The sequence below is a fragment of the Lycium barbarum genome, chromosome 6 (genome assembly GCF_019175385.1).
Source record: "Lycium barbarum isolate Lr01 chromosome 6, ASM1917538v2, whole genome shotgun sequence".
Classification (NCBI taxonomy): domain Eukaryota; kingdom Viridiplantae; phylum Streptophyta; class Magnoliopsida; order Solanales; family Solanaceae; genus Lycium; species Lycium barbarum.
Window position 1 is genome coordinate 15,394,805 of NC_083342.1, and position 11,895 is coordinate 15,406,699.

Here is an 11,895-nt window from a genome sequence, read left to right on the forward strand (position 1 = left end):
ATTTTCTTTCAAATTTACGCCTATGTAGATAAGTGATTTTTTATGTGATAAAGAAACTATATTAGTAATTATTAGGTAGTATGTAATTAAGGATAATTTAGTCAAAATACCGATTGTCACCTAGGAATAACTCCATCCGTCTCAATTTAAGCGTCTTACTTTTTTTTTTTTTTATATGTCCCAAAAAGAATATTTCTTTCTATATTTAGTAAGTTTTAGCAAATTTTAGACCATAAGATTTAAAGGACTACACATATTTTTAATTTAAGATCACAAAATTCAAAATTTTTTCTTTATTTTTTAAACTCTTTGAGATGGAGAGAATAATATTTTCTTAAGAAATGTGCTAAACATTAAAAGTTAAGTGAACATTTATTTTAAAAAAGTGACACAAATGTTTTCGAGAAGTAAATGGAATAGCTGTACAAAATCTATAGGCTATAGTATTGGGCTTTTTGGGTATTGGGTTTCAAAACTAATCTTTATATATATCAGCCCTTTTCTTTTCCATTTGCCCCCTTTTCTCCTCTCTTCTCTTTCATCGATAATCACCTGACGCCATCGAACATCACTACTTGGCACCTAGATCTCTCTCAATCTCTTTTTCCGGTAATCTCTCGATCTATTTATATATATACATATAACTATTTCCTTTATGTAACTGTCAATTTTTGTGTATCGTGCAAAAATGTTAGGGTACGTACTTACTGTTAGTACTTGTTATCTAGGGCTTTTTCGTGTTTCTGTTAGTTTTATTTGCTTCAGTTTCTTCTTTACTTTACCTATCGAATTCTTAATTTTTTTAATTTTACTTTTCGCTGATATTTAGTACTCTCACTGTCCCAATTTATGAGATACAGGTCGGATTTCGAGACTCAAATGAGAAAATCTTTGACCGCTATTTATTCGTATGCCATTTAAATATTTTAAATTATTAATTATTGTGACGTATAGTGCTTTTTTGTGCAGTTTCTAAATATGTAAATTATTTTTCGAAAAAACTTAAAAGTTTGGACGTTCGATTTCACGGTCAAAATAAAGAAGTTTGACTCTCGAAATCCGAACTGTATCACATAAATTGGGATAGAGGGAGTAGTATTTTAGTTTCGATGGATTTTTGTGGTTATATTACGTTGTGTTTAGTCTATTGGAAATTTGGATTACATTATATTACCAAAAGTAATATCAGAAGTTGGGTTACGAAAAGAAGTACTTTCTCCGTCTCAATTTGTTTGTCTTACTTTTCTTGTTAGTCAGTTTAAAAAAGAATGTCTGTTTTCTTTTTTGACAACTCTTTAATTTCAACTTTCCACATGACATGTTTTAAGACCACAAAAGATTAAAGGGAATTCTGGTACATTCTACGTATCTTTAGAGTAAGACCACAAGATTCAAAAGTTTTTCTTTACTTTCTTAAACTCCGTGCCAAGTCAAAACCAGACAAACAAATTGAAATGGAGGGAATAGTTTTTTTTGCTTTATTTTCTCTTCGACTTACCTATAGAATTTTATTTATTTTTTAGGCGCATTTGGGGAAATAAGTGTGGATTAGTTATAGAAGAAGGATATATATATATATTTTGGTTTATTGAATTAGGTTTATGCATGAATTTTATTTTTCGCTGTTGTTTGAGTTTGAAGTGTGATATTCTGCATTTTAGGTTCGGTGGATTGTGTGGTTATGTTACGTTGTGCTTAGTCCATTGGAATACTCTGTTCAAAATTCGTGTAGCTGGTGATTAGTAATACTCCCTTCGTTATGATTTGCTTGTCTGGTTTTGACTTGATACGGAGTTTAAGAAAGTAGAGAAGACTTTTGAATTTTGTGGTCTTAAACTAAAGATGTGTAGAATGTACCAAAATTGGAACTAAAGAATAGACAAAAAAAAGGAAAGAGACATTCTTTTTGAAACAGTCTAAAAGGAAAGTAAGACAAACAAATTGAAACGGAGGGACTATTATTTAATATTTTGGACGCTTTGGGGCAGCAAGTGTGGATTAGTCATAGATGAAGGATAGATAGATATATATTTTATGGTTTATTGAAGTATGTATGTGCATGAATTTTACTTTTCTTTGTTGTTTGAGTTTGAAGTGTGATATTTTGTATATTAGATTCGGTAGATTGTTGTGGCTATATTACATTATGTTTAGTCCATTGGAATACTGTGTTGGAAATCCGTGTAGCTGGTAATAAGTGATATTAGAAGTAAGTTACCAAAAGAAATAAAAGGAAAAACCAAAATTATTTATTGGAAGCTGTGAATTCCATACCAATTAAAAGGATTTTAATTGTCGTTATTATTTTCCTGGAACGGTCTGAAAGTAATTTGGCGAGAGTACACGTTCTTCACTACGTATTTCTTATGATGTGAACACGTAAGTTGTTAATTTGCATATGGAGTGGCCAGTAACGCCAGTTGCATGCTGAGAAACTTCATAAATCTTTTAGTCATTTAATTGTTGCATACTTTTTTTACTGCACCATTTTGCGCGCTTCTCCATTATTTCACTGGATGGCTTGCTATCCTAGTCACACAGGTTCAGAGTAAACGTGTCGACTGAGGTGGGAGCACGCTTTCTCACACTGAGTCTCCAAATTGCATGATGATAACATGAGCATGAAATTTTTAATGGTTATTTACCTTTTCAAATTTTAACTGGTGTTTTGAAGAGGTGAACTCGTTGAATACGTTTCTGAAAACTGGCTTCCACCGGGTCATATGTTTTGCATGTTCAGGACTTTGTGTGCTCATGCTTTGTGGCTCTCTCTCAGCACGTTTCAAGGCTTAAATTATGCTTTGGTTACTTTTTGATGCTATCTTATTTCTTTTTTCGCTCAATTCGATTGTAGAGATCAATAATACTTTTTGACTGGCTGTTCCAATCACATTCCTTTTCAGATAATAGGTATTTACTCATTGGAAAGGCTTCCAATATTTTCTTCCATAACCTTTCCGAAGTTAAGGATAACGGAAGCTGCTGTACAACCAGGAATAATTTCTGCATGACATCTTGACATTTCTGCAATGTCAGGGTTACTCAACGTATTCATCTTTCTTAATAAAATTTATTTGTATACTGATATTTCAGTTCTGTTCTTGTATTCATGGCTGTTCTGTTTTGGGAAAAGTTGTTTCTTTTTAGTTGGCCCCTTTTCTGTTCACTTTCCTATTTTGGAAGGACTAGGTGCTGATATTGTACAAGAAGTTGGTTGATGCTGGTAGAAATCTAATTTCTAGATCCTCTCCTGGATTTACAATTACTCTTGCTATCGATTTTATATGATAGTTTTGACTAAAATGGAGTTTAGGTTGTTACTTTGACTGATCTATTAGATTATGTAGTTTAAGGAAGTATTAAAGTAATGGTTGAAAAGTTAATTTAATACAGAAAAATCAGCAAAGTTTAAAATTTCAATTGTTAAATTTATTTTTGAACTTTGTGGAAGTTATATGAAATTCGTTGTTAATAGAATAGTGCCAGACAATTTGGAGCACTCCAAAATGAAAGGGTTTCATATAAATTGCATGAAAGGAATATCTCATGTTTCTGTAAGGCTATTATTCCTTCTGTTGGTTCTTTTTCTGGAAATATTTGTTTCAGTTATTTTGTTAGACTAGTTGGATAAACTTTCACTCATTTTCACCAATCAAAAAATAAAATAAAAAATTCACTCTTTTCATGCCCTACTTCATTGGACCTGATTATTACTAGATTGAGAATAGAATGAAATGCTGTTCAATAAATTTAGATTACAATTATCATTCATTGACGTTACCTGTCTAGTAGATGAACTGTAAAGCATCTTGCTATAATTGAAATCAAGCATGATTGTCCAATGTTTATGGAAACGTGTGGAAGATGTTATTGATAAGTCTGTTGCATTATCTACACCTTTCTCGCTGCTATCTGAAACTGTCAGCAGTTTTGAGGTGTGGACATCAATGTTGGGCTTCTGAATGCGGAATTAGTTAAATTTCCTAGCAATAGTTGTGGAAAGAATAATTCCTAGACCAGGCTGATGCATTGGGCAAATGAACGGACTTCCTAAATCGGTATTCCAAATGAAAGGGCTTCGTGAATTGGGTGTGCTCTTAATAGTTTTGTACTGTTTGAGAGATCGTAAATTTGTGGATATTTTGGCATCTAAGTACTATGTATTTCAGTAATGACATTGGTTTATGTATATTCTTAGCCATTTTAGATGGCTGCCCTTTTCATAGAATGCCATGCATCTATCACTCCATAAAAACCGGCTCCTTTTGCTGGATGATTTTAAAATCCAATGTCATGATTGCTTGATTATGCGGAAGGACAGTTAAAGATTGAAGTTTTGAGTCTATGGTTGAATAATGGAAGTTGAGCAGCTTTAAGGACCACTTCCCTTATTATTTGATTGATTACCTTTCTCTATGGTGTATTAGATGTCTTGGATGACATAGTTTTCATACATGAAAAAGGGCTATTCTGAGCTGAATAATTTTTTAGCAGTCCTTTCTTAATGTATTTCCTGTTTGTTGTAGTCTTCTCTAAACGGATCAGCTTCAAATCTTCCTGACAACACCGGCCGCTCATTTCCTTCATCTTTCTCTCCTCAATCTGGTGCACCCTCCCCTCTTTATCATCACTCTGGTGAGTTATTTGCTGGATTCTCGTTACTTTCCGGATATTTATGCCAATCTATCACTAAACTTCTTCCTCACAGGAAGTATTCAGGGGCTGCATAACATTCATGGGAGTTTCAACATTCCTAACATGCAGGGGGCACTTGGTTCAAGAAACACAGCGATAAATAACCTCCCCTCCAGTGGTGTCCAGCAATCTGGAAATAACCTTTCTGGTGGTCGTTTTTCATCAAACAATCTCCCCGCTTCCCTGTCTCAGGTTTGTGTAATGTTTCTCTTATCACTATTCTATCTTTTTGTATTTGATATTACCTAAGTGGGAAGGGAAGGAGGGGAAAAACATTCAAAATCATTGTCATTATCTCTTCTAGGCTCTCTCCTGCACTTGGTGAAATCTAATTTGTGATGGGAAACCATGGCCGACGGGAACTTTTGAGGGTGCGGTGTGATTTTCATTTTAGTAATGGTTTAATTCGCCTTTTGGAAATGGAGATGAAAGAGCTTTTGAAAGATACTGCTAATATATTGTAAACCATGTCAAGGATTTGTTAAATTTCATTCGGGAAATATTCCTCGTTTTGTCCTCTATATGCCAAAGCGACATTCCCTTGTATTGCATATCTTATATGCCTGTTAGTATTTGTTTTACAGATATCCCAAGGCAATTCGCTTGGTCATTCTGGAATGACAAGTAGAGCTGGTATGAGTGTTGTTGGTAATGCGGGATATAGCAATAATGCTAGTGGTGTAGGAGGTTCTATTCCTGGGATTCTCCCAACCTCTGCAGCAATTGGTAATCGAAGTTCTGTGCCAGGTCTTGGGGTGTCCCAAATTTTGGGAAATGCAGGCCCAAGGATGACAAACTCAGTTGGAAATATAGTTGGTGGGGGCAACATTGGCAGAAGCATTGGCTCTGGTGCAGGATTGTCTGCGCCTGGTCTTGCTTCACGGTTAAATATGAACGCCAATGCTGGTTCTGGAAATTTAAATCTTCAAGGACCTAATAGGATAATGAGCGGTGCTCTTCAGCAAGGTAAATCAGCTTTGATTAGATGATTATTTCCCTCTTCTAGTTTGTTAGCTCCCTTGTTCTCTCTGTTGTTTAGCACGGTAAATTAGCTTGAATGCCTGATAGTTTCCTTCCACTTATTGTGGGATTACACTGGGTATGTTGTTGTTGTACTGATAGTTTCCCTCTGGCCTCATCTAGTCTGTTGACTCCCTTGGGCTCTTGCTATGCGTTCTCTTTTTTTACTTCCCAAAGTTATTGAAGAGTGTTCCTTACAGTTGGCAGAGCCTCAGCTCATTTCGTTCGTTTGTTTCTTTTCAGCTGCACTACTTCATGTTTTGGACGTTACGGTTAATTTTGAATGTAGTAAAAAATGAATTGTGCTAATTTTGCCAACTGCAAACCTTGGTGGACGAAGTTACTGGAATTATGCGTTTTCCCAGTATTCCTTATCATTCATTTTCAGACATATTTTTCCCACAGTATAGGTATCAGGTTATTTGTAGTGGAAGGGAAATGGAGATGTTATAAGATTTTCAAAAATTTCTTCATGTTTTTGGCTATTTTGGTTTTAATTATTTTCCTTGACTAAACTCTACAGGATGCTCTTTAGATAACATTGTCTTATATTTTCTTGAGAATTTTTCTACATGAAAAGTCTTTGAGTCTTTGTGACAGATCTGTTTTTGGATATATATATACAAGTGTTACCTTATAAAAAAAAAGTCTTTCAGTTAAATACGATTACAGTCCTCAGTTTTTGATTTGTGATAAAACCTCCTTGACATTTGAAAATATATAATAACCTCCTCAAGATTGTGTACTAATAGTGATACGGATTATCCATATATTTTGGGGGTGGGTGGAGAGTTAACTACCTAGTCTCGCACACATGAGTCGACAGTGGTACTGGTGCTAAGCTTATATTCTTATCCAAAAAACATAACATATTGGATCAAAACTTCTACTTCAATTAAAGAATATGCCAGTCAAAGCAAGTCTCTTGAGCCGAGGGTCTTTCGGAAACAGCCGCCGTACCTTTCAAGGTGGGGGTTAGGTTTGCGTACGCTCTACCCTCCCCAGACCCCACATGGTGGGATTATACTAGGCTTGTTGTTGTTGTTGCCAGTCAAAGCAAGTAAAAATAAGGAAAATCCGAAATAAAAATAGTACGGCCCGTTTTTCAAAATTTCTGAATTATGGCTTGAAAGAAGAAGAAAATAGTGGGGATGGTGCAAGGAGAGGAGGGTAGACACAAAAAGGGATGGAAAAATGATCGACGGTTTTGTTATTTGTCAAATAAGTTCTTTTGGATGGGAAAATTTTGTTTGGTTTTTGTTCTACTTGAGTACCTAAATAAACCGATTAGAAAATTTTGCAGCTTTTGTCATTGCTTTCACATAGAGATGTCATTTGTAGCTTTTTTCAATGATTTCACACTGAGATGTCATTTTAAGATAGGTAGCTTAACTAGGTATATGTAACACCCACTGTTTGCAGGTTGGTGAATCCTCTTCTTATGCTAATGGTAGTATTTGGAATCAGCCTCTCCGCAGGTACTTTCTATGTTAGGAAATTCCTATCCTGCTGGTGGTCCACTATCTCAAAACCACATCCAAGCAATGGGAAACCTTAATTCATTGGGATTGTTGAATGATGTAAATTCAAATGATGCTCCTTTTGACATCAATGATTTCCCTCAGTTGGGCAGTCGACCTAGTTCGGCTGGAGGACTTCAAGGACAATTGGGTAATTAATGTTCCTTCTCCTTCTAAACATTCTTTGCTAGTGCTTTTATCATAAAGTTTATTCAGAAAACTGATAATGCAAGATTCTCAGGTTCTTTGCGGAAACAAGGGCTCAGTCCTATTGTTCAGCAAAACCAGGAATTCAGCATTCAAAATGAAGATTTTCCTGCTTTACCAGGATTCAAAGGTGCTTTTCTTCTGCATGCACAAAGCTCGTACAATTTGTCTTGAGTGGGTTGATCAAGTAGTAACATGCTACACATGTTTGCTGTTACACTTTTTAGCGGGGATCGCAACAGTAAGGGGAGGAGTAGGGAGTAAAAAGAGTACATTTATGAAACCTCGTTCTTTCCGTAATTGAGGAGGTGACATGAAATCGGAGATTCTCGTAACCTTCCATGTCAGACTTTTCATTTTTTTACTAGGGTAGAGTGGAGAAGGGAGTCTTTTGTACTTCCCTTTGGCTGTACCGAAAAACTTGAAATCGAGGCTAATTACATCTCCTTGGCTAGGAGATTATCAATTAGCCTCTCCAGCTCCTGTTTTTCTTTACTTGAATATTGGTGGACTGCAAGCTCAAGTTTCTGATGACAGTAGATGCTATCGACCACAAGCTCAAACTTGCTCCCTGTCCTGTTATGGGTATCCTTGTTTCGTCATATAGCTCTATTTTTCCTTGAGAAGGCAAGGGGCAGGGGTTTACCATGTTTATGGCTGTGTTATTAGTTATTTCTGCCTGCATTTTGTGACATATGTACTTATCAGGGATAAGAATTTATAAGTGTCTCCTTTGCTTTACGGTATGAACGATTTTGTTTTGGTGTTGGGGGGGGGGGGGGGGGGATAAAAAACGGTTAGTGGAGAATGACTGGGTGTAGAGGAGGGGTTTGCTGGTTGCTCTTCAATGCTAGGAGTCTAATAACACTATTGCTCTCATGTTTGATAAGGTGGGAATGCTGATTATGCTATGGATCCTCACCAGAAAGAGCAACTTCATGATAATGCTCTTTCTATGATGCAACAGCAACACTTCTCAGTAAGCACAGATTTATGGAACTTCACTGTCTGTATTATAAAACCATAACCTTATAGTAAATGCATCCGCCTGCTGATTCTGCTGTCGATCTAAATGGTGCAGATGGGAAGATCTTCGGGTTTTAATTTGGGGGGAACATACTCATCGCATCGTCCACAGCAGCAGCTACAACATGCTCCATCTGTTAGTAATAGTGGTGTCTCCTTTTCAAATATAAACAACCAGGATCTGCTGAATTTGCATGGTCCAGATGTCTTCCAATCATCCCAGTCCAGTTATCATCAACAGGTCAATTACTCTTAATTTCTTTTTGGGTCTCCCTTTGTCTTGTTCTTTTTAATAATTTGTTATTGTGTTTTGTTCCAATCAGACTACTTCCATGTGAGTCTTTTATGCCGCATCGAGTATAACTGGAAACAAACCCCCTCTCTTGCAGACGAACAAACTAAAATATGTTACTACGATGCAGCAATTTGTTAGGAGTATGTTTTAGCTTGTCCCTCTCTTCTCTGGCTAGTTTGTTAGGCGTGAGTTTAGTTGTTCCTATTCTTCATCAAGTCTGTAGAGTTCAGTCCTGCTATTTTTCTGCCTTACAACCCTATCCGATTTGTCACATTTTACTTTGTTCTATATAAGGTCCAACCCGTAAATTCTGTGCAACATATAGCCTATTTGGCCAAGCTTATTTTTCCCCTAAAAGTACTTATTTTAAAAAAAGTGAGGTATTTGGCCAAGCTTTTGGGAGAAAATAAGTGCTTTTGGGGAGTAGCAGAAGCAGTTTTTCATAAGCTAAAAAAATAGTTTTTGCCCAAAAGCACTTTTTTGAAAAGTACTTTTGAGAAAAATACACATAGAAACACTTTTTAAAAGCTTGGCCAAACACTAATTGCTACTCAGAAGTACTTTTTAAATTAATTGGCCAAACACAAACTGCTTTTAGCCAAAAGTACTTTTTAAAATAAGCTGTTTTTGGAAGCTTGGCCAAACAGGCTAATAGTTTCCAACAAAAGATTTTGTTTATAAAGAGGATATTTGTAACACGCTTTCCGCCTTCCATCTGTTTTTTTTTTTTGTGTGTGGCGTGGGGTGGGGTGCGGGGGCAGGCGGGGTTGGTCCATTGTTAAATGTTCTTCTTCCCGAGTGCTTCCTCCACTTGAGTTGGCTGATTTGATAGTCAGAGGTTTGATTATTTACAAGTTTCTGTTAATCAGTACTTAAAAAAAGATTCTTATTCGAAAATGTTTCTGCGCATCAGCCATAAAGCAGAATTTACCCTCTTGAATACAAGGGGGAAGGAAGAAAGAAAAGAATTGCATTTGAAACTGGAGTTTTGATTTGGTCAAAGCTAGAATGTCAACAAGTCTAGATTCCTGGTGTGTGCAATAGAGGCTGCATTCATTCAGGTTGAATGAGCTAACTTTTTTTAATCTTCCTTTGGCTTCAGAGTGGTGGACCTCCTGGTATTGGATTACGGCCTCTTAATTCTTCAAGTAATGCTTCTGGTATTGGATCATACGATCAGCTCATCCAGCAGTACCAACAGCATCAGGGTCAATCCCAATTCCGTTTGCAGCAAATGTCGAATTTAGGTCAGCCATACAGGGATCAGAGCTCAAAGTCCATGCAATCCCAGGTTGCTTCTGACCCGTTTGGTATGCTTGGTTTGCTAAGTGTAATACGGATGAGTGATCCAGATTTGACTTCTCTTGCACTTGGAATTGATCTAACAACACTTGGATTGAATTTGAACTCTGCTGAAAATTTGTACAAGACTTTTGGTTCCCCATGGTCCGATGAGCCTGCCAAGGGAGATCCAGAATTTACTGTACCCCAATGTTATTATGCAAAGCAACCACCACCTTTAAATGTGAGCTGCCTTTGCATATTTTGTTAATCTGGATCTGACTTATTTTATCTGCTGAAATACTTTTTTATTCTGGATGCAGCAAGCATACTTCTCAAAGTTGCAGCTAGATACTTTGTTTTACATTTTTTACAGGCAAGTGTCTTGTAAACTGGTAATGTTCCTTGATTGTGAAATTTCAATGCGATAATAACTGGATCCATTGTGTTTTACAGCATGCCAAGAGATGAAGCGCAACTGTATGCTGCAAATGAACTGTATGTTTTCTGTTCTTTACAAAGTTGGTTGCTTTTGGGTGCATATTTTCTTCTACTGTTTTCCTGAGAGCTAATTTGTCAGCTATTGCATGTTAGTAGTAGGATACTCCCCTTACTTTACAGTTGACCTTCTGGATGTGCTAAGTGCTTAGCTGAAGTCTTTAATAGCAGGCTGCATTTTCTGTGTGCAGGTATAACCGCGGCTGGTTTTATCACAGAGAACATCGGTTGTGGTTTATGAGGGTTGCCAACATGGAGCCTCTCGTCAAGACGAATGCATATGAGAGAGGGTCTTACATTTGTTTTGATCCAAACACATGGGAGACAATCCGTAAGGTATGGATATCATAGTACAGTTTTGAATTTGTATATTAGTTGGGTTCGTTATGTGCCAAGGCGCTTCTGTTTTATGAAGTTTCCAGTGTTTTAACGTCTACAACTTCAATGCAGGATAATTTTGTCGTGCACTATGAAATGTTGGAAAAAAGACCTGCGCTACCTCAACACTAATTTCGAGTTCCAGTTTATAAGTGTACATTTTTCAACATATTCCTTAATCTAGGAGCCAGGTAGTTCACCTGTAGTTTCTGCTCAATTGGGCTGTTAGCAGCAATTGTTAAAATTAGAGTTGTCTTAGTCATTGATTTCCTTGTATCTTTTAGACGTCGCAAGTCAGAAAGACATGTTTTCTCAGAATTTCGTATAAATGTCATCTTTAAGGCATTGTTGATAGAATCGTAATTACTGAAAGAGACCTTGATTTCATGCGCAAACTGGCTTGTTCATCAACCATCAACATTCCCGTACAAAGAGAACAAGAAAAATAGATGGTGAGTAAACAATCAAAAAAGAAGAGTTGACTGCATCGCCGTCGGTCTAACTAGTCTCTGGTGGTATACTAATTTTTGGCGGTTGCCCTGTCCATGAAAAATTATGGAGTATAAGCATATTTGTGATGCTAAAGAGCTTGTAAATTTGTTAAGCCATCAGCAGCCATGGTTAAAAGATCTTTTCAAAAGGACTATTTTAGCTAACTTAGCGAACTATAAATCCAGACGTGGCATTAGAAGTGTTTCAGCATCATATCTTACTGACTTTGAGAGGGAGAGATTTCTGCTAAAGTCAAAAAATGATTATGAGAAATGATGGCAGATTCAGAATTTAGACTGATTTTGAAATATATAACTTTGACTTCATATTTGTCTTTCAGCACACATGTATAGGGTTTAAATCTTAGTAGGCGTTTGGCATGCGTTTTCAAACCATGGTTTGAAATTATGATTCCAAATCAGCGTTTGGACATGTGTTTTCACTCATGATTTCAAATCATGGTTTTAACTTTTTAAAATATAA

General features: G+C 36.4%; 1 protein-coding gene and 1 non-coding gene across 3 annotated transcripts; one reads left to right on the plus strand and one right to left on the minus strand.

The window, feature by feature from the left end:
• The first annotated feature begins 475 nt into the window (after positions 1-475).
• Positions 476-11,277, plus strand: LOC132600853 (probable NOT transcription complex subunit VIP2). 2 transcript variants are annotated; one of them, XM_060314270.1, is made up of 14 exons: positions 476-609; positions 2,904-3,047; positions 4,527-4,635; positions 4,709-4,887; positions 5,280-5,661; positions 7,183-7,386; positions 7,477-7,572; positions 8,333-8,421; positions 8,524-8,709; positions 9,866-10,288; positions 10,368-10,420; positions 10,501-10,542; positions 10,734-10,878; positions 10,993-11,277. In XM_060314270.1, the coding sequence occupies exons 2-14, from the start codon at positions 3,030-3,032 to the stop codon at positions 11,050-11,052; spliced, it is 1,986 nt and encodes a 661-aa protein (XP_060170253.1). In that variant the 5' UTR covers positions 476-609; positions 2,904-3,029; the 3' UTR covers positions 11,053-11,277. The 2 variants fall into 2 exon arrangements, with proteins under 2 accessions (XP_060170253.1, XP_060170254.1); XM_060314271.1 differs by lacking the exon at positions 2,904-3,047 and having other exon boundaries at positions 483-609.
• LOC132601040 (small nucleolar RNA snoR35) lies at positions 4,555-4,635 on the minus strand. The gene has a single exon (XR_009567487.1). It is a non-coding gene; the product is annotated as a small nucleolar RNA snoR35 (small nucleolar RNA).
• Positions 11,278-11,895: the final 618 nt, after the last annotated feature.